Source organism: Chrysemys picta, chromosome 4 (assembly GCF_011386835.1).
Source record: "Chrysemys picta bellii isolate R12L10 chromosome 4, ASM1138683v2, whole genome shotgun sequence".
NCBI classification, from domain to species: domain Eukaryota; kingdom Metazoa; phylum Chordata; order Testudines; family Emydidae; genus Chrysemys; species Chrysemys picta.
The window spans coordinates 86,034,577-86,061,706 of record NC_088794.1 but is presented as its reverse complement, the minus strand read 5'-3'; the positions used below and the strand labels follow the sequence as shown (position 1 = coordinate 86,061,706).

Below are 27,130 nucleotides of genomic sequence, written 5' to 3'. Positions count from 1 at the left end.
TCTTTCATCTTGAAGGATGCCAAAGTATCTAACAAACATACAGACATGTTTTACAGTAGGAATCCTTTCACCCATGTCTGAAACACCTCGGCCTTTGGGATGGACCGTAGTGCTGATTAACAGCATCCAGCAACACAGCTGTTGAGGACAGGAGGTAAAGGAGAATGCTATATCAATTGAAATTACAGTGAGGATGTTAGGTAGTAAGAATATAATAACTCAGGTTCGACCTTGGCTAGGTCACAACACTGTGACTAGCACCCCGTTCTTGTGAAAAGTTCCACAGGATGTTTAATGAACACAAGCAGGCAGGATATAGGTTTAAAATGTTATATAAAAGATGCTCACAGGAAAGAGTCTCACTTACTAACTCATCACCACCACTCCTTGGGGCACCCTGGACTTTCTCTGGAGGTATCTACTGTCCAGCTTACTCCTGCCTATCTTAGGATATCTGTTAAGATTGCAGCCTAAGGTGGGTTGGCATTCTGCAGTCACAGAATAATTTTCATTGGGGTTGTGTAAGCATTAAGTATTTCAACAGGGTGCATCAATCAGAAATGGTTTGGACAAATGCGAACAGAGCTTTATTTTTATGGTTCTATTTTACATATCAAAGATTTAAAACTTAAACACATCAAAGGCTTTCAGTAGGATGAGAATACAGCCAGGGGTTTATATTAGTGTTTAGACTTCAAAAGGTTTGCCTCAGAAGAGCACAGTCAAGATGTTAGGTCAAAATGCACGTTTGAGGTAACTGGATTTTTTAAATACAGCACAGTTGCTACAATAATAAAAGTGATTTTCTAGTTGGTAAAGATGAGGACTTTTAATTCAATTAAAGATATAAGTTGTCTTTTATAGAAATTGGTCCAAATGCCTCATCTTCCACACAGGGCTATTGCCCACAAGTACCTAAACCAGGTGTTTAAAAATTCCCCTGGTATTAGTATAAATCCTTTGAATGCAGTGTTGTTGTAGCTGTGTTGGTCCCAGGATATTAGAGAGACAAAATGGGTGAGGTAATATCTTTTATTGGACCAACTAAGTATTACCTTACCTACCTTGTCTTTCATAAATCCTTTGCCATTCATGTTTCTAATTTTGAAACTTCTGCAAAGAGTATTAGAAATAAGAGAACAATTACAGACCAGCTGGGTGCTGCTTATATTTCTGTGAACATACTAGAAGAAATAACGTCTAGTTTTACTGAGGATTTGGGTTTTATAGTGCATTTGGGAGGTTTAGGTTGGATATTAAGAAAAACGTTTTCACTAGGAGGGTGGTGAAGCACTGGAATGGGTTACCTAGGGAGGTGGTGGAATCTTCTTCCTTAGAGATTTTTAAGGTCAGGCTTGACAAAGCCCTGGCTGGGATGATTTAGTTGGGGATTGGTCCTGCTTTGAGCAGGGGGTTGGACTAGATGACCTCCTGAGATCCCTTCCAACCCTGATATTCTATGAAGCCCCTGCAAACAAAACATGTGTAGGACTACAGTTTTGTATCATATGCTAAAAAAGATATTCTGGCAGAGACCAGTCTCATGCACAGCTCCTTCCTACAATATATACCTGCTAAGAGTAGGCATCATCTCTTTTGGGACCTGTGTGTAGAGGGTTAGGGAGCTTTTATGCATAAACATGTGAACTGCTTCCCTGATCCTTAGGTGCTCAGCACCACTAAAACACGCCCAATTGGAATTAGGATGGGAATTACTATCCAAAATACTACTCCTGTGCTTGCAGAAGAAAGTAATTTAAAAAGTCTTGAGTTTAAAGATATTTTTCTTACCTCATTCCCTGTTGACATGACTGCAACGACTGGAAATTTGTTAACTTCTACTTCTGTTACCCCAACAGTTGCTAAGAGACCAATCTCCGATGGACCCATGTGGGTTCCCTTAGCCAGCACACATTCACCTCTTTTAATGTCATGTCCTATAGGTCTGAAAACCGTATCACAAAAAAAGAAGAAAGAAAAATAGAATATAATTCAAAATGACTCTCGTTACCTGGTCAAGCTCCAAGCGAGGAGTGTGCATCTGTGCCCTGGTCATAAATTCAAAATTTCAGTGCTATTTATGGTAAAACAATGACTATAAAATGCACTGTCCATTATATTCTCTAAAGAGATATTAGAGTATTTTAAAACTAGGTTATTTACAGACCTGATATCTTGGCCTGGTCGAGCCTGCACCAGAATTCGTACTTCTAGCTCTTCAGTGCCCTGTAACAAAACAAACAAACAAACAAAAGTCACACAATTCCAAATGTGTTAACCAAACAAAATTAATCAGCTTTTATTTCTCACCAGTCTGCACTGTTTGTTAATGGTTCACAAAATGGCCATGCCACAGTCTGATCTCTTCACAGCAGCGATTACTCTGTCATATTATGGTTCAAGCATCCTCTTGGTTCTCTTGATCTGCTGATCATGAGTGCATTACAATGTGTGCTCTAATTTAAAGAGTTTAAAATAATTACTTTCCAGCTGAGCTCACTAGGAAGGGACCTGCACTGAATGCATAGTTTTGCCTTGCTTTTTTAAGAGTGCTATGTTTATGTGTCTTCCCCATACAATATCCTTGGGTTGTGTGTTGATCTCATTTACCACAGGGATTCTTTCCCCTTTTCAGAAGTAGCCTCTCCAGAGAGAAAATCAAGAAGTGTAGTAAAGCATATGGCACTACGCCAACAGATAGGCAATAAGGAAAAACCCACCCTAGCAACTATTCGTGTGCCCAAATTTCCGTGGGGTTATTTGGAATTTCTGTAGTACAGGGACCTTTTCTCCTCTTCAGAACATCAGAGAGCAGTTAATATGTCATGCTTATGTACTGTGAACAAGACAATGGTAGGAAAGCCTGAGCTCTGATTTCTGATAGAACTTTTGTGATCACATACTCAGGATTTCAATGCTCTGGTGATTTGCTCAATACCAATAAATCCACTGGGGCAGTTTAATTTAAAGACTACAAGATATGTATAAATATTTAATTTTATAAACTTTGCAAGTGGGTGGATGATAAAAATGCTCAGCTGTGAGAAAGTGGTAGGTTGTCAGCAGCACTGAATTTGTACTGTGCTGAGAATGGAGAAGAATTTTATTTTTGTATTAGCACCTTTTGTACTTGAGGCATCCCAATGCCATGAGTTAGACACTTGTTTTACAATGCAGGCAAACGTGGCAAGCCATTGTGTGTTCAGAAATACCTACCTTGGCATGTTGCATATTAGAACCTGTTTTGTAGAGTAAGGCAATGTTGGACAGCACACTGTGATTACACTTTACTTTTCTAAAAAAGGTGCCAGAGAATCTGGCATTTTCATCAGGACAGACATCAAAGAGAAGCAGAAAGGATTTTGGTTTAAATTAAACACCCAAAAACACTGTTGCAGAGTTAAAGTTTCCCCATGATGTCTTGTATTCTCCCAGAATATGGAGATTGTCTAATCGTAAACCTCTGAACACCAATAAATTAAGAGTTATGATAATGCAATCTTAATCTTCTGACAATGAATAATTACTTACCTCATAGTAACTGTGGTTCTTCAAGATGTGTTGTCCACATGGATTGCACTTTGGTGTGCATGTGCCCCATGTTTGTGAGATTGGGTTCTTTTGTCTAGCAGTGTTCATTGGGATCATGCTTGCATCCTGGGTGCCCTCAAGATCCCCCCAAACTGAAGGCATGAAGAGTGGAGTGAGCCACACTGTCCCTCCATTCTTTTGACAATATAGAATCCCATTTGGTCTAATACTCCATAGTAGTTGGAAAAGATAACAGATCATGGAAATCCAGGTGGATAACTTATCTCGAAGAACCAGTGACTGTAAGATAAGTAGTCGTTCTTTCTTTGAGTGATTGTCCATATATATTTCACTCCAGGTGACTTGCAAACAGGGCATGATCAGGACATGGGTGCTAAGAGTCTTATTTAAACACTGATCGCAGGACACCTCTGCCAAAGTGGGCATCTGATCTTAAGGCCTCAAATAATGAAAGGTGAAAGACTGACCCCATGTTGCTTCCTTGCAAATTTATGAAACTGCTATGTGTCTCAGAGGAGCTGTAGAAACTTCCTAGCCCTGATGGAGTGAGCTGTAACCTGCACGGGTGGATCACCTCTAGCTAACTCATAACGTGATGTAATATTATTAGATAGACATTTCAGCAGTTACTTTGTCGTTACTGAACACTGTTTACAGTGGATTAGTCATGAGAGCCTGAATCTCCCCTAACCTTAGGGCTGATGATATAGTTACTACAAAGACCATTTTCATAGATAGATGGTATAGACAGAACAGCAGAATGGCTATAATGAGTCAGACCAATGGTCTATCTAGCCCAGTATCCTGTCTTCCAACAGTGGCTGGTGCCAGATTCTTCAGAGGGTGTGAATAGAACAGGGCAATTTATCCATCCAAGTACCAGCTGCCATATGCCCCAACAACTGGATCCAGGTTTTTGACCGATGTCTAGAGACTGATTTGAACTATAATGACTACATTTGATAGGGTTGTAAACCTGCGAATTGGGAGATAGTCTTTGGCTGCTACCGCATCGAGTTATGAATTCCAATCTTTGCACCAGGGTCAAGGTGTACTTCTGAATATTTAACTGCTGTCCCGGGCTCAGAAATAGTGCTAATTGCCACCGAGATCTTGCTGTAGAAGCACCTCCTTAGCATCCAATCATCAAGATATGTGAATAATAGGATTCCCTTTTCTGCAAACATAAGCCGCTACGACTGACAGAACCTTCAAAAACACTCTGGGAGCAGAAGGGAGACTGAATGGAAGCACTTTATTGAAAGTGGTCTTGAGCTAGAGTGGAACACAGGAACCTTCTGTGGGAAGAGTGAATCACTATATAGAAATATGCATCTTGTACGTTGAGGACCAAGAACCAATCTCCTAGGTCCAATGATGGTATTATTACTGCAAGTGTTGACATTTTGAATTTCTGTATCTTCACAAACCTGTTGAGGAGCCTTAGATCTAGAATGGGTCTCCACCTGTCATTCTTTTTTGGAACCAGGAATTACCTCAAATAAAATCACTTCCCTCTGTCTTGTACAGGAACTGTTTCTATAGCACCTAAGTTCAGGAGGAAGTCTATTTTCTGTTCTAGAAGATGCTCACAAGAGGGGTCTTTGAAGAGGGAGGGGGAAGGGGTATAGGAAGGAAAGTAAAGTGGAGTATCCTGCTGATATGATCTCCAAAACTCACCTGTATGTAGTGATATGCTTCTAAGATTGTTGGAAGTGAGAAAGGTGGTCCCTGAAGCAAGGAAGGTATGTGAACCATTGCAGCTAGTAAGGGTAACTCAGAACCTTGATCACCCCATCAAAATTGTTTTTTTGATGAGGAGGATTGTGAGGTCGATGCCTGTGCAGCAGACGGCCTCTTTTTCTTGAACCTCTGCCTCTTTCATTGGGGTTCATAAGGTCTCTGGAAGCTGGAGAATTGAACAGGACGAGATCTCTGCACTGTCTGGGATTTACTAAATTTCCTTTTATGGACAGTTGTGTAAACTCCCAGAGAATGCAAAGTAATCCTGGAATATTTTAATGTATGCAGAGACTCTTTTGTATTCTCCGCAACAAATTTTAAGCTGTCAAAGGCAAGGTCCTTTACTGTATTCTGGACCTCCCTCAGAAATCCTGAGTGCTGAAGCCAGTAGGCCCTTCTCATGACTATCACTGTAGAAACAGAGAAAGCAGCTGTCAGTGGCATCCAAAGAGGCCTGCAGGGATGTTCTGGCAAGAGGATGACCCTCTGTAATGATTGCTTGACATTGGTCCCTCTGTTCTGGTGGTAAATGCTCAATAAACAAATTGAACTTTGAGTAGTTGGTGTGATTATATTTTGCCATCAGTGTCTGATAGTTGGTGATTCTAAACTGCAGAGTTCAAACGAATATGATTTGTGACCAGACAAATTGAGATGCTTCTGATCTTCGATGTATGGTGTTGATTTAGTGGTGATGTTGCCTTCCATGTTCATTTAAAGCTTCAACAACCAGGGAGGGATGAGAAAACAAGGATGAGAGAGGGATGAGAAAACAGAAATTACTAATCTTTAGATGGAACATAATATTTCTTATCAGCCCTTTTACAGGTGGGCAGTATTGTTGTTGGGGTATGCTAGTTTACTTTCGCAAGATCTAGCAGAGCCTCATTACTAGGTAGCACAATTTGGGCAGATGATGCAGATTCTAACTGAGAGATGCTAACCTGAGGTTTCCTTCTGATGAAATTAGGAAATGGTTTCAAGCTGCAAGGAACATGCTATATCTCCTCTGAGGATGTGCTAACAAGTGGGATATTTGGATCAGCATTATCTTCCTTGTACTAAGAATACTGAGGCAGGCCCTCAGTGCCAAACCTGTAATTACCTGCCACTAACAGAAATTTATATCAATGCAATAGATGATTGAGGCTCCGAGTGGGCATGCAACTAATATATAGTCTCAAATTCTCAGTGCATAAAGAGTTTGCAGCATCTCAAAGCCCAAATCAAGATACTGGAAGAGACTAAATAAGCCTTCAACAGGAATGCATGGACTAGGATACTACGTGAAGCTGGAAATATTGAGAGGTTTATGAGATTCCAGGAAGCAGAGTGAGGTATAGAGTATTTGACTCCTTCTGGATTTGGTACTCTAATTTTAATAAATAGGGCAAAAAAGTACGAATGGTATGGACGCTATGACACAATGTCCCCCTGGAGGCCACTGGATTGCAGAATGATTCTCTGAAATCAGTGACATGCTACTGCACACAGAACTACTAGCACAATGAGTGTTTAGTTATGACTCACATCATCTGATTCCCTGATGAGTTCTGTGTCTTCTACTTGCACCACAGCATCAGCACCACAGGGGATTGGAGCACCTGTTGTAACCCGCATTACCTGACCAGGCATCACAGTCTGAGTTGGCTGAAAAAAACAACAACAACAAACCAGCAAATGATGACAACTAATTTACTTTTAACAAAGGAATAGGAAAACCTGAAAACATTTGAACATTGCAGCAATAAACTGGAGAGTAATAAATCCTTTTCATAGTGTGTCTTATTTTCTTCTTGATAGATGTTAGTGGAGTTAATATGGGTAAATCCCCTAGGTAATTAAAGAATAACACAGGTTCAAATCTGACTCAGGTCATTAGTAATTGAAATCCATTATTATCTGATGGCAGTATGAAATAAACTGGTAGTTATTTTTTGTGATGTGGACACCATCTTCTGGGAAGATGACTGAAACTATCAGAGTGGGTAATAAATTGGCCCCCTTGCTGGTAAAGAAGCCAAAGAATGATTAGATCAGGAGAATTAATTCCCCTATTGTTGTGTATTTAGGTTTACAGCTCTCTGTGTCTCAAGTGATTTCTTCCCAAAACTGCTGCCCCCAAGGATACAACACCCATCACACAAAGAGGTGGTCATTCTGAGTTGGGGATGAAGCACACAGGCAAAGAGCCACTGTGGTATACGCTCTTTGGATAGAGGACTGCGGTCTCCAGGGCTGCAGACTTTCACTAGCACTAAAATGCATTTGTGTAATGACCCAACCATTCCCAGTCTCTGTTTAAACCTACGTGAATTGTATCACCTAAGTTAATATGTCCACATATCTATTCAAGTGACACCATCATAGGACCTAACCACATCAGCCACGACATCGGGGCTCGTTCACCTGCACATCTACCAACGTGATATATGCCATCATGTGCCAGCAATGCCCCTCTGCCATGTACATTCGCCAAACCGGACAGTCTCTACGCAAAAGAATAAATGGACACAAATCTGATATCAGGAATCATAACATTCAAAAACCAGTGGGAGAACACTTCAACCTCTCTAACCACTCAGTGACAGACTTGAAGGTGACAATTTTGCAACAAAAAAACTTCAAAAACAGACTCCAAAGAGAGACTGCTGAACTCGAATTTATATGCAAATTAGATACAATTAACTTAGGTTTAAACAGAGACTGGGAATGGTTGGGTCATTACACTAACTGAATCTATTTCCTCATGTTAAGTTCTCCTCACACCTTCTATGGGTCATCTCGATTATCACTTCAAAGGTTTTTTTTTTCCTGCTGCTGATAGCTCATCTCAATTGATTGGCCTCTTACAGTTGGTATGGGTACTTCCACCTTTTCATGTTCTCTGTATGTATAAATATCTTCTGTCTGTGTTCCATTCTATGCATCCGAAGAAGTGAGCTGTAGCCCACGAAAGCTTATGCTGAAATAAATTTGTTAGTCTTTAAGGTGCCACAAGTACTCCTGTTCTTTCTGCGGATAAAGACTAACATGGCTGCTACTCTGAAACCTGTCATTTAATTTTGCTTATTCTAAGGACAGAGGAGATCAAATGTCTTTCAACAGGGCCTAAATAAAATGGTAATGAGAACTAAAAAAGGCACAATTATCATGTACCATATCTGGAATTCCACTAACCACAGAATCATAGAAATGTAGGGCTAAAGGGACCTTGAGCAGTCATTTAGTCTACTGATTCTCAGCCTTTTTCCATTTGCGGACCCCTAAAAAATTTCGAATGAAGGTGTGAATCCCTTTGGGAAATCTTAGACCTAGTCTGCAGATCCCTACGGGTCCACAGACCACAGGTCAAAAATCACTGTTCTTTGATAATGACAACCTTTTCCTGCCCCCTAGACAAAGTCTGCGGACCCTCAGGGTTGAGAACCACTGATCTAGTCCATCTCTCCCTGCTGAGACAGGATCAAATAAACCTAGACCATTCCTGACCCAATGGGCAGAACTGGAGTCAGAAGCCAGTAATTGGAGCTAATATTCAAAGCAGGGTTCAGATGTTTGGCAAGGCAGCAGGGCTGGGAAAGATTGGAGCAGAACTGGAACAGGAGCAGACTGGAGCAGGACACGAACAAGGCAGGAGCAAAGCTGGGAACAAGGCAGGCACAGGAGCAACTGTACCTGCTGGTGCCAGCAGTGAGCAGCTAATGACCTGCTGGTGAGCTTAAATGCAGACCTGTTGGCTCCTTTCAGCACTCAGGTGGGCTGGCCAATCAGGTAAGTCTGCTGCAGCCACTGGGTTCATTAACCTGCCTAAAAGCTGAACTGGCTAGCTGCAGGCTTAGCTCAGGGTACGCAACCCCCTGGTTCCTGACACTCTGTATTGAATTTCATCGTGCTAGTTTCAGACCAATTCTCCAATTTATCAAGGTCCTTTTGAATTCTAATCCTGTCTTCCAAAGTGCTTGAAATTCCTCCCAGTTTGTTAACATCTGCAAATTTTATAAGCATACTCTCCACTACATTATCCAAATCATTAACAAAAATATAGAGTAGTACCAGACCCAGGTCAGGCCCCTTCAGAACCCCACTAGATATACCCTCCCAGTTTGATAGCGAACCATTAATAACTACTCTTTGAGTTTGTTTTTTCAACCAATTGTGCATCCACTTTATAGTAATTTCATCTAGACCACATTCTTTGGTCTAGATGAGTATTATAGAGCAACTTCTAACTGTTGATGAGAATGACACAGCTCTACATGACAAAAGCCTGGCTAAAATCAAGATATATCAAGTCTGCAGCTTTCCCTTACCCAGTAGCCATCGGATTCAATCAGTATAGTAATCTTAAGGTTTTAAGTTATTCAAGATTTGAATCCAGATCATTGCTATGCATTTTACAAATTTAGCAAATTCACAGGTGGCTCAGATTAAGACATTTTGTGGGTTCCTCATAGAACTCTTCAGTTTTAAGAGACCTTCAGGGAAATATACTGACCCAGGAACATAGGACTTGCCACATATGCTTTATTTGTCAGTAAATGTTATCTGAAAGTCTTTTAAAAATAGTCTTGCCTTCTCCAAGCAGACAAACGTTCCATCTAATCCAGGGGTAGGCAACCTATGGCATGCGTGCCGAAGGCGGCACGCAAGCTGATTTTCAGTGGCACTCACACTGCCCGGGTCCTGGCCACTGGTCCGGGGGGCTCTGCATTTTAATTTAATTTTAAATGACGCTTCTTAAACATTTTCAAAACCTTATTTACTTTACATACAACAATAGTTTAGTTATATATTATAGACTTATAGAAAGAGACCTTCTAAAAACATTAAAATGTATTACTGGCACGCGAAACCTTAAATTAGAGTGAATAAATGAAGACTCGGCACACCACTTGCCGACCCCTGATCTAATGTAGTAGCCCAGAAGTTCTCAAACTTTGGTCCACGGACCACCAGTGGTCCGCGAGCTCCATTCAGGTGTTCCGCGGATAGTTCCCTCTAAGGTGCACGCCTGGGTGGACGCACACGAGAGAAGGAAGGTCCCCCCACCTAATTAGTGAAGCTACGCAGGTGTGGCTCCACTAATTAGGTGCCTGGACCCTGGAGAAGACACACATGTAGGTGAGGTGGTGGCCTTGGGGGGAATAGGGAGTAGGGGGGTGAGAAGAGGGGGTGGGGGGAATTTGGGACGTGCAGGGCTGTGGTGGCCAGAGAAAGAGGTGACTTTCCCCAGCTCCAGGGCTGTGGCTGCCGGGGAGAGACGGCTTCTTCCCAGCCTCAGCTGTGTGGCTGCTGTGGTGGGGGAGATACTTCCCTCCTTTCCAGCCCCAGCTCGGGGGCTGCCACGGTGGGGGAGAGAGGGTACGTCCATCGCATTAGAAAGGTACTGATATTAAAAGAGTACTGATATTAAAATATGAGTTGTGTACTTTTATATGTAGAACCAAAAAAACCTGTTAATTATTATTAAGGTGTTTTTTTTATATATAGCACTTTTATCCAAAGCTCTTTACAATAGTTAGCTAACGGTACAAACAACATTTGGAAAGATCATTAAGTGGTCTGCTGAGATCCTCAGCAATTTTCAAGTGGTCTGCAAAAAAAAAAAAAAAAAAAAAAAGTTTGAGAACCACTGTAGTAGCCTATATCTGTTTTTCACCTGGAACAGATGCTTCAGAAGGCTAAACCATTATTTTATGCCTGGAATCATTACAGTCCTTATAATTTTTGTCCTAGCTATACTGTAAAAGTACATACTATTTTTGTTCATATAAGTGTCTAATAGTGTTTTAAACTTACTAAGCTATTTGTCTCCTATAGCAGCAAGTTTCACAGGTTAATTGTATATTGCATAAAAAAGAATTTAAATTCCTTCCCATTTTAAACTTATTGCCTTTTGGCCTCATAAGGAATATGTCTATGAAAATGTCAGAATTCAATGATTAGGGTCAATCGTTGTAAAATGTGCTGCATTTTCAGCTTATTGTCCAGTGAATTAGCATAATTCCTCTTTTCTGATTTATAAACTTCCAATGATGTAAAGCATCCAAACACACCTGTGTTTGGGTGTTTTAATACAGTAAGCACTGTTGCCTGTATATTTATTACCTTCCCTTTCTAAAATTGAACATATTCATTTGTTTTTATGTATTTGTATCTGAGAGAGTGGTATTCTATTGTGTTTTATTACATTAGTTTGCCTTTATTCTTTTCTACATCACCCCAAGTGCATTGGCAATGTAAAACAGAATGAATAAAGCTATTGGTGCTATACAACATATTATTATTATTATTATATTTTTGTTGTAATGTTGTCTTCATCCTCAGGTAATAGCCCAGATTCTGCAATCATCAATATGAAATATACAACTAAGAAAATGGCAATTAATATGAAAGACGTTGCTTTGATACAGTGAAGTTGTAAAATACATAGTAATAATAATATTTGCACTTCTATAATGCCTTTCATTTTAGAACCTCAAAATCGTTTACAAACATCAAAATCCCATTTTACAGGTGTAGAGAAACTGAGGTACATAGAAGCTGTGTCTTACCTATGTCAAAAAGTGATTCTGTGGCAGAGATGAAAACAAAACCCAGGAATCCTGCCTGTGTGATCCCTGCTCTTGCCATTAGAGAACATAGACCATTAATAATTATTCTGATTAAAATCCTCAGTTGTCTTAGACTATTACAGTAATCGGATCAAGCTAATGTTGAGCTTAGAATGTACCCCACTTTCATTGGGTCCTGGGGGATTCTCAAAGGCCTTTTAAAACATCATAAGGCCCACACGCTTTATTCCCCCCAATCAAACTTCCTATTGTGATAAATGTACTTCCACTCAAAGGGAAACAGATACAAATCCTTTCATAATTTAGCTGCTTTTCTCCTGAACCAAACAAAGGGAGTCACTACAGAATGATATGATGTACTCTTGCTCCTCACTCAGACTAAATGTGCTGTCTCCTTAGCAGCCCTTTGTTTGTCCAGCAGCAGAGGATCTAACCAAGTGTTGAAAATGGACACATATTTGCTCCTGCCAGAACTGGGGTAGCTTGCACCACATGCTGTCTTTCACAACCTGTCCGAGACTGTAGACGGACACCAGTATGTTACAAGTGGACCCAATCACGGGATCCCACATGCGCCTAAGCCTGCAGGATATAGCCAGGTTACTGTTCCTAGCTTTGGGTCTCTAAGGCATACAGCCAGGTGAAGACCTCATATCTGCCACTCTTCTTTGAAACATGAGATTCTGCAGCCCCACTGCCTTATATTCCAAAACCAGTGCCTCAGACCACCAGAGCCCCCAGTGACTTATGCACCTTCTCTCAAAGTTCCACTTCACTGTGGATGCTCTGAGCTTCTTGATTAACCCATTCAGGAACAACATGGCAGGCAAACAAAGAACACAGGCTTAGTCAAGGAACTTCTTACCCACAGTCATTTTACCCTCAAGAAAGCACTAGAGAGTTACAAATCTTTGCAATATAACAAATACAATCTTTGGAGCACTTGTGAGGATTCCAGAGCACAAATGCAAGGCATAAGTTTAAAAAAAAGAAGTAGTCAGATCCTTAGTCTTACAAGAGAAGAAAAACAACTTAGAATAAAAAGAGAAAAAGAAGAGGAGAAAAGAAATTGTACTCACCTGCTCACCAGCTTGGGATTCCCCAATGATGAATCGATCCCCAGGGCCATCAGCAGCTGTAGGACAATACAGAAGAAAGAAGGTGATAAAAAGACTGAACCATCCCAAATGGGAAAATTAGAAATCAAGAATGGGAGAACCTTAGAATAATCCAAGATTTAGTTTAGACTTGCTTCTTTAAAACCTGTATGAGAGGATATGAATATTTTGCAAAACATTTTGGACTTTTAAGTTTATTTTACGATGTATTTATTAATGTGCTAATCACAGGTTATAGAATAATATTCTCTACCAAAAAATTGCTCAGATATACTCATTGTTCCTACTTCTTGCAAGAAGTCTGGAGAGGACGTAAAAGGAAACAATTGAATATTATCTTAATATCAAAGATTTCCAATTATATTTAAGATTCTTAAGATAAAAGCCTCAACTTCATGAGGTAGAGGTAACAGCAATAGTTGGTTATCCTCTCTGTGAAACTGCCACTAGACGGGGGGCCATGATATATATATATATAGCCAGCATGTTACATTACTGTTTGGAAGACAACAGCAGAATTTTGGATATCAAGATTTCTGGGTTCCCTTCCTAGCTCTGGAAGGAATGTGATTTAATGATTAGTGCAGTGGTTACAGACAGTATAGACAAGCATGTACATCTGACGCATTCACTCTGAAAGACAGTGGGGCTAAGTAGATGTGACTCGAACATACCACGTTAGAGACTTGGGTTCTGTTCCTAGCTGTCAGTGTCTGAGGTGATATTTGAACTCATCATTTCCTCACACCCAGCCCAGTGCACCTTCATTTAGACAAAAGGGAATTTTGATGGGGGAGAGCAGGTGGGCTAAGGTTTATGAGTACTGCAGTTGGAGCATTCTTAAAATTAAAGGACACATTTTACTGCGTATGTTCAAATGGCAGTTTCCCAGGGCTACTCATTTGTCCATATCTGGACAGATTTTCAAAGGGACAGCAAAGATACTTCTGCTAACAAATGCTGAGTTTCTACTTTGAAGGCACTAGAAAGGTTTGAAGAAACAATTGAGAATAACTACCATATTTTCCCTGCTCTTATTCTCAGAAACACTTAAACTGTTTTCGCTGAAACTGAATATATAATTCTGAGGCAGAGACCAAACACAGAAATTATTAGTGTGAACAGCTGAAGTTTGAAGCAACTGAAATTGTGTGAAGTATTAAATGTTAGGAGGTGTATAGGTGTCGCTACGTGTTCTGCCTGTAAGAACTGTATTTATGCTTTTATAGCACCTTTCATTTGAGGATCTCTAAGTGCTTAACAAATGTTAATTAATTAAACCTCACAACAACCATCTGAGGTAGGTGTTATCAGTATTACAGAAGAAGAATGTGAGGTACAGGAAGAGTAAGTGACTTGCTCAAGGTCTCATAGCTAGAGTCAGGAACAGAATCTGGGAGTGCTGACACTTAGTTACCTGCTCTAACCATTTGATCATGTTACACCCAAAAGTGATTACTCTATATCTAGAGGCAATGTCATCCTAGGGGAAGAGTACAGGATTGGAAGTCAGGAGACTTGGGATCTAATCATTCACCCTCAACGCTGGCTTCTCACAGAATATCAAGTCACGTTCAAGTTGTCTTTCTCCTTATCTACCAAAACAAAATGCTACGCTGCATGCAAAATTCTCCCCCTAGGGAGAGGATAAGAGAGAGAACAAACCACATGTGACAGATGTTAGTCATGTCACTGAATGCACTATTGGAAGGGGCTCCGAAACTACAGTGATGAGGGCAGCATAAGAACCTATCTAGACTAGACTAGAAATCCTGCTTCCACTGAAATCAGAATTTTATCATTGATGTTAATTGGAACAAAATCGAGTCCCTGGGTTCTAATTTGAGCTCTGACAATGACTTAATCTCTCTTACTCTCAGAGACCCCATCTGGAAAATGGAAGTATTTACCATACTTATGTCCCCAAAGGGTTGTGATGTTTACTCAACTGTCATCAGTCTCTCTCTCACATACCGAATAGTACTTTACTTCACAAGTAGCCTCACTGATTTCACTGAAATTTCACATGGAGTAAAGTACTGCTCAACACAAGTAAGAGCTGAAGAAACAAGTCTTTCACAATGTCACCAACTCACAAGAGTCTATCACGAGTCTCACAATATTTAGTATTCTAGAGTGAGGGGGGATTTGATAGCAGCCTTCAACTACCATAGATGATGGAGCTAGGCTATTCTTCGTGGTGGCAGATGACAGAACCAGAAGCAATTGCAGTGGGGGAGGTCTCGGTTGGATATTAGGAAACACTATTTCACTAGGAGGGTGGTGAAGTACTGGAATGGGTTACCTAGGGTGGTGGTGGAATCTCCATCCTTAGAGGTTTTTAAGGCCCAGCTTGACAAAGCCTTGGCTGGGATGATTTAGTTGGTGTTGGTCCTGCTTTGAGTAGGGGATTGGACTAGATGACCTCCTGAGGTCTCTTCCAACCCTAATATTCTATGATTCTAAAACCCTATTGGGTTAAAAAATTTGCTTTAACCCTTAAAAGCTATTGGAATCAAGAGATTACATGAAAATCTCAGCTCTCATTAAAGAAAAAAAGTAAGTTTCTAGCCCTTCTGATGTATAGAAAAGCTTGAAAATGTGAAACGAGTGCATCCTAAAGACTCAGAAATCAGGAGGCAAATAAAAAGAATCTCAGATTTATAGTTTTAAAAAAATCTCATGATTTTTTAATATTTGAGGCTGGCAATGTTTTTGAGATCCTTAGATGGAAAGTACTAAGTATTATTATTATTACTACTGTAAGTACTTATTGACCCCAATAAGGGGTGTTGGAAGTGCTTTCTGCCAAATCTACAGTCTGTTGCAGTGGTGAGTTAATTTCATGAGTCTATCTGTATCTGCTATTTCAGACAAACCTCTTGGGTCTGCATTAAATAATAACACTGAACAGTAAAATCTTCATTTAATTTTAAATGGGTTGTGTTCAGGGCCGGCTCCAGGCACCAGCTTAGCAAGCAGGTGCTTGGGGCGGCCAAGGGAAAGGGGCAGCATGTCGGGCTCTTCGGCGGCGGGTCCCTCATTCCCCTCTCGGAGGGAAGAACCTGCCACCAAATTGCCGCAGAAGAAGAAAGCGATGCGGCTGAGCTGCCGCCGATTGCGATCGCGGCTTTTTTTTTTTTTTTCCTGCCGCTTGGGGCGGCAAAAACCCTGGAGCTGGCCCTGGTTGTGTTGGCTATTTTCTTAGTCAAATAAAATCATATTAAAAATGTAGTATCAAAATCCAACCAGGTTTTTCGTTAACTCCTTTCGTTAAAAAGTGGTACTCAGCTGTTAAATAAATAGCTTTGCCTACCTCTCAGATCTCCTGTATACATATTATCTTGTTCTCCAGGAAAACAGGCAGTTTGTTTCATAGTTGTTCATCTGCTTCTACTATTCATTCCTTACCTAATACCCACAAGTATTTGCTTTGGGACTGATTATGATGTATCTAATGGAGGGTTATAACATAAGATGAGCTGAGGAAAAGATAACAGGAGCAGATGAACTACTAAGAAATAATAATCTTGTTTTCATGCCAATATTGCTAGTAGGGAAACATGAGGTGGGGAAAGAAAGACAGACAATATATGATATAAGCAGATCTGTTTCTAAATAAAATACATTTCAGAGTTTTCCATGTGCCACCAATTACTATTCAGAAGTCACATAACGGATGAGCTCAAAGGTGCAACAGGGTAGGGCCGGATTTCCAATTAGGCACAGCAGGCATGTCTAGAGGCACTGGCACTCGTTGCCAAATGTGTGATTTTCTAGCCCAATTGGGCTATTTTAGCTATCACTTAGCCGCTGCGAGTTGCGGTATTTTGGGCTATTTTGCTGCCCTCCTGCTGCTGGCCGCACTACTCAGGAGTTCTCGAGAGGGAGGGAGCCTCCTGATCTGTCCCGCTCCCTGCCGAGATGCCCTACACACCACTTGTCTCACATCGTGCCCCCTCCCCTTAGGTGACAGTTGCAGCATGCACAGAATTCTTGTCCAAGGGAAGCAGAATTTTTTTCCCCCCTGAAAGAAAATGTGCTGCAGTTCCATCTTTTTCCCACCAGAGGCCACTGTGGCACCAGAACAGCCTGAGCTGGCTGAGGCTAACTGGTCTGGTGGGTGGCAACAAACAGCTAGCAGGTGAGTGGTATGTGCATTTTTTCCTCAAGTGAAAAGTCACAGCAGCCTTCTTCAAGCCAGGTTAGGAAACAGAGTGGGCCACACAGGGCTGCTGGGGGGCTCCAGGGCTACATGGGGATGCAGGGGGGTGGGGGTGGGCTCCAGGCAGGGTCACATGGGGGAGGGGGTGGGCTCCAGGCAGGGTCACATGGGGGAGGGGGTGGGGGCTCGTAAGGTGTAAATCCGGACCTGCACCAGGGTTTATTGATGAACCGAGAACCATGAGGTGCATTTCACTACTTTGCTGCCAATATGCTAGTAAATGATTTCAAGTTAGCATGAATCAAGATGCACTGCACTTCAAAAGTAGATTTAACTTTTATTCAAACTGAGTGAGTAGCCTTGGTTGATGTGAAACACACTCTGTGCTGCTGAAGTGCATTTCTTCATTATCTCCTCAACAACACAGGGTTCATAGGCACATAGAGATTGCCACATTGAAACAGTAGTCTGGAAATCCATCTTTGATAAGCAGTCAATGCTAGATATTTCAGAAAAAATGCAAAGAAACCATAATGCATGAAATTCTGCTGTACTATATACCATAAAAGGAAATTTCTACTGGACCCCAGTGGGTAGTTCACAGTCTAGAGCATACAAATTTATAATCTTTGTAATTGTTCATGTTGTTCATTGATCTGTATAAATATTTAATCTTAATGAAAATCTTTGTGAGCTATTTACTTCCGGAGTTTCCTGTGAAAGTGAGTTGCATAGTTTAATTAAACATTGCATTGAAAATATGTCCTTTTTTCTGTTTTAAATTTGTTGCATTTCAAAATATTCCCAGTAGTGAAGACCAATCAATGACAACCTTATCCAGTAACCTCTGTTTCATTTCAATACCCCAAACAGTCATCTGGAAATATCTAGATTCTCTTACCATTATGAGACGAATTGCTTTCAGGAAGAATGGCTACTCTGCGGTTGGCTACATTTGTAATGGTTTATTGAGTTCACATTCTGAAACCAGTCTACAAATCTGCCGATGAAAGCCTATTGAACTTACTAATTTTTGAAGGAAAGATTAATTTCACTTTAAAAAAAGTCCAACAAAGTCCCTTAACCCTTGACTCCAAACTCTCAAATAGCAAAGGGTGAAAATAACTCAGCAAAGTTGAGCCAAAACTTTTCCAACCTTTATGCCTAAGAACAGTCACAGATGGCAAGTGGTCCTGGGCTAAGATATTCAGCTCTGAACAGGTGTTCTCTTGTATAACAGAATATTATATAACTGTACATATTTCCTTAAACTTTCAATATTAGATTTTATTTTATTTTTTGGAAACAATTTTCATTTTCTGAAATAATAAAAAAAAAAGTTAAACTACAACATAAGGAATGTGACAACCTTGGTCTCATACATAAGCCTATTTTTAAACAGTCTTACAATAGTGAGGACACATTAGTGAGGCCCATATTCAGTTTGATCAATGTGTACTGCACATTGAAAGCAGATTTAACTTTTAAGGAGCTTCATCACCCATGTAAATGCTGTGCAGAATTGCAGCTCCCATGTTTTGGGACTGCAAGAGCAGCTACTGAATTGCTCTCCCTCTCGCTGGAAGAAACTTACTGGAAAGGGATCAGAGAGAGTGCTGGAGAGTAGCAAGAGCCATGGTTCTGTTAACTAGCCACCTGTGCAGGAGGGAATTAGTTGCCACGTTTAATGAACTAGTCTCTCTGCCCCATGTTACCATAGAGCTAACCAAAGACACTGTCCCTGAGGCAGAATGCCTATTGACCTCCCTTCCCCTCCCCCTCCCCCGGACTGTGCAGCTTTTCACCATACCAACTACAGGACTATGCCTAAATGCCAAAATTTAACTCTTATCTGGGAACAAGATAAAGCTCCCTGCATTACACCTCCAGTTTAAACAGCTGCTAATGCCTCATAGGAAAAACTGTCCTGTTCCTTTACCTTGAACTCTTGTCTCAGAGCTCAGATCTGCGAATCAACCTACCATTTTATCACCTCTGCAACAATGCCTTTAAATTTCACTGCCTGGAATCTACCTCTGCTGAAATCTTCATCCATTCCTTCATCTCCTCTTGCCTCCACTACTGCAACTCTCTTCACTATAGCCTCCAACTCTCCAGAGTTGAGCATGCATAGAATGCTACTGTAGGGTTACCATACGTCCGGATTTTCCCGGACATGTCCGGCTTTTTGGGCTCCAAATCCCCGTCCGGGGGGAAAGCCCCAAAAGCTGGACATGTCCGGGAAAATCGGGACATGCCGGGCCGGCCGTGCGGGTGCTCGGGGGCCGGGCCGGGGGTTTGGGGGCCGGGACGGGCCGGCGGAGCGGGGCCGGGGGCTTGGGGGCCGAGCCGGCGGTGCGGTGCCTGGCCGGGCCGGGGGCTCCGGGGCCGGACTGGCGGTGCGGTGCCTGGCCGGGGGCTCCAGGTCCGGGCCGGCGGGGCCGGGCCGGGGGCTCGGGGGCTTGGCCGGGGGCTTGGGGGCTCCACCGGGGCCGGGCCGGGGGCTCGGGGGCTCGGCCGGGGGCTTGGGGGCTCCGCCGGGGCTGGGCCGGCGGCTCGGGGGCCGGGCCGGCACCGGCGGCTCGGGGGCCGGGCCGGTGGTGCCAGGCCGGGCCGGTGGTGCCAGGCCGGGCCGGGGGCTCGGGGGACGGGCCGGCGGTGCCGGGGGCCGGGCTGGGGACCGGCGGTGCGGTGCCGGGGGTGCTCGGCCGGGGGCCCGGGGGCCGGGCCGGGGACCGCAGTGCTGGGCAGGCCGGGGGTGGTCGGCCGGGCCCGGGGCCGGCACCCCAGGGCCGGGGCCAGCCTGGGCCGCGCCTCCTCCCCCCACACTCCCCCTTACCTGCTTCAGGCTTCCTGCGACTCAAATGTTCGCGGGAAGCAGGGGAGGGGGCGGAGACTTTGGGGAGGGGGCGGAGTTGGGGCTGGGGGCGGGGCCGGGGCCCCGTGGAGTGTCCTCCTTTGGGAGGCACAAAATATGGTAACCCTATGCTACTGCCCACCTTCTTTTACATGTAAAACAGTGCAACCATATCACTCCCATTCTCAAATATCGTCATCTTTTTCTGAAATAGAATGTGAAAAACATTTTACAAATATTAATAATAATACTAATATCTGTATGGCTTTTGACCTGAACACTTCGCTAAAATTCTGGGTCTTGCAGGTTTGTATGTTAGGAGGAAAAACTGATGGAGGAGTCAGGTATTGTCTTGATGCAATCCTGTTTATTTACAAATAATGTACACAATAGTACTGTTTTCTTGGACAAAATAGGAATCAAGCAGCAGGAGATTGATTTGTGAACAAAAACTAAGCCTCTTTCCAGCCAGCACTCTATCGAAAAGCTCCCTCTTTTAATTTTTTTTCAGAGTCACACTACAAGTGTTTCTCTGGCTGCATCTGAGGCTTTCCTGCTGCCTTCTTTGTGTGCTTCTGTCCAGCGGGAGGAATAGCCAGTGCTCTATATTAACTGCAAACTATTTCCCTGGGAATTGGCCTATTTTGTTATTGAAAAAAAGGGCTTGACTGTAAAATTGGCAATGGATGCATTTCATTATTACCTGCTTGGGAACCCAGTCATCTCGGTTATGGATCATGCCCCCTAAGATGGCTAAATGCGACGAAAGACCCAAAACTCTGATTGATGAGTTGATATCTGTCCCTTCAGCCATATGCCTCTAGGTTCAGCAATGAGCAGGGAAGGGACACCTTGGCAGACTTAAGTTTAAGTTTACATTTGTAAATGTATCAGTTCCTGTTCAAATGTTTTAGCATGCACCAAGATATCATTATCCCCATTTTACAGATGGGAAAACAGAGGCACAAAGGTGAAGTGACTTGCCCAAGATCACTCAATAGGCCAATGGCACAACAAGATCTTCTAAGCCCCAAATAAGCATCTGAAATCATAGCTCTGTACCTGGGAACTGGCCCCTCAGGATTCCTGAATCTAAACAGCCATTCCAGGGATGCATGGTCTGTCCTGACCACAAATTTCCTTCCATATAAACAGTGGTGAAAATGTCCTATAGATTTAACCACTGCTAGGAGTTCCTTTAGGGTGGTGAAATAATTTCTTTCAGGAGAACTTAGATATTTGTTGTAATACCCTCCAATATAAAAGGTGTTTTAAAATATGGGTAGGCTAAGACAAAAGCAGTCTCAAGAGCCTTTTTCAACTCCAAAAATGCTACAGAACACTCTGCTCTGAAATGGTTTCCTTTTCTCACCAAACCTATGCAATTGTTTTGTATATTGGCAAACTCACAAATAAACCTTCTGTAATAGGAACAGAACCCTACAAAACTCTACACATCTCTGAGTGTCTGGGAAGTTGGCCAGTTCTGTGTAGCCTCAGTTTTCTCTTTGTCAGTGGAAATTTCCACCTGACTGGGTGCCCAAGGTAAATTACCTCTTTTTGAAACAACTCAAATTTCTTTGGGTTCACTTTCAGATTGGCAGACTTAAGTTTATCGCAGACCATTTGTAAATGTATCAGTTCCTGTTCAAATGTTTTAGCATGCACCAAGATATCATTATCCCCATTTTACAGATGGGAAAACAGAGGCACAAAGGTGAAGTGACTTGCCCAAGGTCACTCAACAGGCCAACGGCACAACAAGATCTTCTAAGTCCCAGATCAGTGATCTGTTCTCTAGGTTATACTGCCTAAGGAGACTTTATAGGAAAGTTCCTAGGAAAACTTTCAGTGTAATATAAAAAATATTTTAATTGCTACATCTAATTACTCTGAAGCGTGCATTCCCAGACACAATTTTGAAAATTATCAACTGTAATAATAAAAAATAATTAATAAACAAACAGTAAGATGGAATTGTAACAGTCTGATAAAATATTTGATGCATAGGAAACACTCTTAATAATAAAAATTCTAAAAAACAGGAAACTCTTTGAAATTCTCATGTCCGTCTCATACAAGAACTGCATTTCCTGGGTCTCAACTATATCATGAGGTCAGTTTCCTGCTGGGAAGTGGCAGCAAAACGGCAACTTTCATTGAAAGGGTTACCAGACCCAAGCACAGTTATAGAGAGTAAAACATTGAAAGGTTTTACTAAACATGGCTCTGTAAATATGCATTTTCATTCCCCCCTCTCCTGTTCCCCTCACTTAAAGAATTAGAACTAGTCACTGCAGTCTTCCATTAAAGTGGCTGAATTTTACACAATCATGATTTCAGTAATGATCTAGACATCTACAAATAAAATGTATAACAATAGTTATATCCAAGAAAGAAGTGCTTCTACCTGGAGCATGAAGGTGTACTAACAATCTGGGGTAATGCTGAGTTTTCAAAAGATGCACTGCATGCCTAGAGTTAAAGCATTTACCTCTGACAGCATATCCATCTTTTACCGATGCTGGGAAGGGGGGTAGGTTGTCTTTTGCATAAACGTCTTGAGCAAGAACTCGGCCCATTCCATCTAAAAGGAAAGAAAGAAAAAAAAAAGACCATGTTCCATGTCAGCGAACATACTCAAAGGGAATAGAAGGTGACAGCAGTGTGCTCCCATGGATGAAATTCATGTGTATGTGACACATCTTGTAATCAGATCTGTCAAGCTTTTGATTTCTCTCCAAACCAATAGGGAAATAAATGGAGAGATGCAGCCTGGAAGCAGAGATGAAAGATGTGGTTCAGTCAACCTGCATTTCTGGTTAGGACAAGCTTCTTGGCATTGGATTTGGATGTACAGTATCCAGAACCAGAGGAGTCAGCTGAGATACAGACTATGGCCTGGTCTACACCACAAAGTTAGGTTGACATAAGCTGCCTTGCATTGACCTAGTTGTGCGTATGTCTACACTTAAATTTGTCTTCCGCTGATGTAAGTGCCCCATTACAGTGACGCAGTAACACCGACCTTCCCAAGTGGCAGTGAGACACATTGATGTACTGAGGTCAATGCAGCATGAATGTAGATACTATATTACTTATGTCGACTCCAAGAGTCCTCCAGCCACTGCCAAACGATGCCCAACACTGACTGCTCTCCCAGGGGTCATGGAGACCAGAAGGCCCCCTGCCCCTTTAAAGTCCCACACATTTTTGAAATGCCTTTTGCTGATTGTCCAGCTTGGCGAGCATATCTATCTGCTCCGCCCATTGGCCCTGACTTCCCTTGGTGGAATCCTGATGCAGTGTAATAATCATAAATGTAAAGCAAGCACCACAATATTGATAGGCGCATTGATAATGTTATTCACAGATGTACAGCAAACACCACACAATTCCTAGCAGACCCCAAATCAGCAGGGCCAGGTACAGTGCAGTACACCACAATGCATTACTGTGGCTCACTGTTAAAGTGATCTTTCAAAGCCTCCCTGAGCCATATAGCTCTGGACTCAGCTCTTCTAAGAGTCCTTGTGCCTGGCTGTTCAAACTCAGAAGCCAGCCGTTCCACCTCCACGGCAACTTTTCCCCTTTTGCTTCACAGGTATTTTGCAGGACACAGCAGGCAGCTGTAACCATTGGGATATATTTTCCCACTGATATCCAGTTTTGTGAGCAAACAACACTAGTGTCCCTTCAATCTACCAAAAGTGAATTCAACTGTCATTCTGCACCTGCCGAGCCAGTAGCTGAATCTTTCCTTAGTGCTGTTGAGGTGGCCAGTGTATAGCTTCATGAGCCAGAGGAGCAAGGAGTAGCCTGGGTCCCCCAGGATCACTACTGACATTTCAACATTGTCAGTGATAATCTGCTGGTTGGGAAAGTCCCTGCCTGTAGCTTTCTGAACAGTCCTATGCTCTTAAAGATGTGAGCGTCATGCACCAGTCAACACTGATGTCGATGAAGCATCTCTGGTGCGCCAATAGCACTTGCATAACCATAGGAAATTAGTTCTTTCTGTTCATGTACACTGTGGCCATGTGCCAAAACAAGGGCTGGTGTCATCTACCGCTCCACTTCAGTTCAGGAACCTCATTGCTGCAAATCCAACCATTATGTCCTGCACATTGCTGAGAGTCACAGTCCTGCGTAGCAGGAGACAATTAATGGCTCTGCACACTTGCATAACAATGGCCCCAGCAGTGGATTTTCCAACTCCAAAAGAATTTCCGACTAGTAGCACTTTGGCATTGCAAGTTTCCATCAGTGCAACTGTCACTCAATTCTCCACTGTCATTGCGGCTCTCATTTTGGTGTTCCTGCACTGGCGGGCTAGGGTAAGCTCAGCTCACAGATCTATGAATGTGGCTTTAAGGCATCCAAAAGTTCTGCAACCACGGCTTGTCATCCCAAGCCCCCATTACGATGCAATCCCACTAGTCAGTGCTTGTTTCTTGAGCCCAGAAGCGGCACTCCACCATCTGCAGCAGCTCTGTGAACACCACCAACAAACTTGAATTGGTTCTCGCTATGTCCCACAGCAATCTGTCCTCCAAGAAATCATGTTCCTCCCAATTTGATTCTTTTTACAACTCTACAAATACCGGAGGATTGTGTATCCTGTACTTGCAATGTTTATCACACTAATGTAGAGCTGTGCAGGCTCCATGCTTCTGTTGGCGATGGCAGACAGTGAGGATGGCTGCTTAGGTTCGTAGGATTTTTTTAAAAGGCGTGAAAATTATGGGATATAGATGACATTATGGGATGGAGACAATTGCATGCTGGGAATTTGACTCCTTGCTCCCAGTCACCCCTGCGTGGCTAATTTCTGTCCCACCATGCCTTGCCAGACCTTCCCAAAAGAGAGCACACTGGATGGTGACAGGCTGCACACTGGGATACTTACCCATTGTGCACCATGCTGTGCATCAACACAAGCATTTCCTGGTGAGTATGCACAGCACTGACGCAAGGAGCCATGTATGCAGGTGCACAAGCGATACACTAACTGCAGCGGCTTTATGCCAGTATAACTTGCATCGACCAAAGTTAGACGTGGCCTATGAAACTAAAACAAATGTTTGCATACATTGAGACTTCTTAAAGAAACATTTACAATCTTTTTTGTATTTGTAAAGGAAAAATCTTTAACCTTTTTTAAAAACAGTATTTTTTAAAGAGAATTCTGCATTGGAGAAAGGTGCTGAATTGAGCCCTGAATACAAACATGATCCATTCCTGAACATATTTTTATGAATTAGTGTAAAAATCATGCTATAAAGTAGCTTTACCTCTAATAATATTTGTCTTATTAGAGGTAGATGGAATTGTTTTGCTCAGTAAGAAAATATGGTTGTTTGGATGTCCGTATGCTATGGTCATGGGCACATAAGAAACGTTAGCTGGATGGAGGGACAGACAGGTTTTTCAGGTACTCTTGAATTGCTAATTGAATTTTGTTACAAGGACACAGTTAAAATTGCTTAGGTGCCAGTCTTGTGTGTGCGTGTGAGACAGAGAACGTTGGTGTCAGAGTTGTTTATGTAATCTTAGCTTGTGATTGGGGTTGTTCGCTGGCACATCTTCTCTTGAATTGCACTTCATAACCATAACCAAACTATTATTTTTTAATATATTAGGTAAAGTTACTGATATGTACTCTCAAATTTGGAAAATATATATAAAGACAAAAATGACATTAAAACAGAGTTAAAAGAGTACGCATCAGTAATTTAGGAGTAAAAAATAATTACAGGAATGTTCTGATTATCCAAAAATCAAACATTACAAACCCAGGAAATTCAGAGTTAGGCTTACACTTAAAAGAAATCCAAACACATTAAGATATGGAAATGCATAGTTAAGGCACCCAAAACAATCTTAACTCTGGCCCTAGTGAGACCATGCAATAATTGTACAGTGATGATTAATGCATTTTAGTGTTTGTGATTCCAGTTTAGATTAAACTAATTTTTAAAGACGGATTGGGGTTGTTTTCATATTTTTCCCTCCCCTTGTTGGCAGTAGAGGTGATAGTATTGTTTCATTCTTTCTTTTTTGATCTCCCATCTGCTGTATCCAGTCTTGTACTTAGATTGTAAACTCTTCAGGGCAGGGAATACTTCTGCTCCAGTTAGCCATGTGAAGACGGCAGAAGACCCTGCCACCTCTCTTGAGCAGGGAATCCTTTGAGGGGAGGTGGTCCAGAAGGAGGAAGGAGTGAGGAGGACCCAAGACCCATTTGGTGCCTTGTAAACAAGGATGAGGGGAACCACAGACCCTGCCATACTTCTTAGCAGCCAGGGGAACAGAATCCTCAGTTTCTACCACCTTAAATGGGGGTGCCCACAACCTGGAGGGGGGGGGGGGCATTGCCATAATGTAGAGGGATGGGGCCAGTGTATAGGAAGTCCCCCATGTGGGATATGCTTAAGACCCTGAATATCCTTAATTCAGCCTGAAGGGTCCCCCAGCCTAAACTATTTAGCCCCCAACCCTGGCTCATGTTCTGTGTCTGCTTTTGCAAAGGCAGCAGAGGAGAAAGAAACTCCAGCTTCTGAAAAGCTTATTCTTCTGCCGCTGGAGGCAATGTGGACAATTGGGGAGGCTGCTTAGAGCCACTCCACAGTCAGGTAACTCTGAAAAAGAGTGGGAGAGGGAGAGACAGGAAGGTGGTTCAATGTATGTGAGCGTGGGGGAGAGGACTGTGTATGGGGTGAGGAGTTACCGAGGGGTTTGGGTGCCAGCAGTCTGAGTTGGGGAGTGTGTGTGTTAAACTGCAGAGGGTGCTGTCCTGTACCTGAGGGGGAATCTTGGCATGTGTGTGATTTTGTTGAGAAAAACTTTGGCAATATGGGTAGTTGTAGATGTGAGAATTTAGTGGGGGAACCAAGTGAGAGCCTCAGATAAGACTGTGTGTATGTACGTGTATTTCTTTTTAAGGAAGACAGGAGTATGCGTGTGATTTGGGGTTAGGAGGAGAAAGAGAGAGAGAGAGACTGAGTGTGAGATTTTTGAAAGGGAAATGGGAAAGTGCAGGTGAGATTAGTTTTGTACAGCAGCAGGCCAAGCTTTTCAAACTTGTAAGTTAACTAAACCTTGATATGTGTGCATA

The 27,130-nt window shown here is 42.4% G+C and overlaps 1 protein-coding gene across 49 annotated transcripts in view; it reads right to left on the bottom strand.

The window, feature by feature from the left end:
• Positions 1 to 27,130, bottom strand: part of GPHN (gephyrin) — a 534,893-nt gene that overhangs the window by 47,977 nt on the left and 459,786 nt on the right. For all 49 annotated transcript variants that reach the window (XM_065592887.1, XM_065592897.1, XM_065592862.1 and 46 more), the window contains 5 exons: positions 22,508 to 22,600; positions 12,953 to 13,008; positions 6,826 to 6,945; positions 2,168 to 2,226; positions 1,792 to 1,945 (listed from right to left, as the gene is read on the bottom strand). In XM_065592887.1, the coding sequence (XP_065448959.1) occupies positions 1,792 to 1,945; positions 2,168 to 2,226; positions 6,826 to 6,945; positions 12,953 to 13,008; positions 22,508 to 22,600 (482 nt within the window). The remainder of the gene's footprint in view (positions 1 to 1,791; positions 1,946 to 2,167; positions 2,227 to 6,825; positions 6,946 to 12,952; positions 13,009 to 22,507; positions 22,601 to 27,130) is intronic.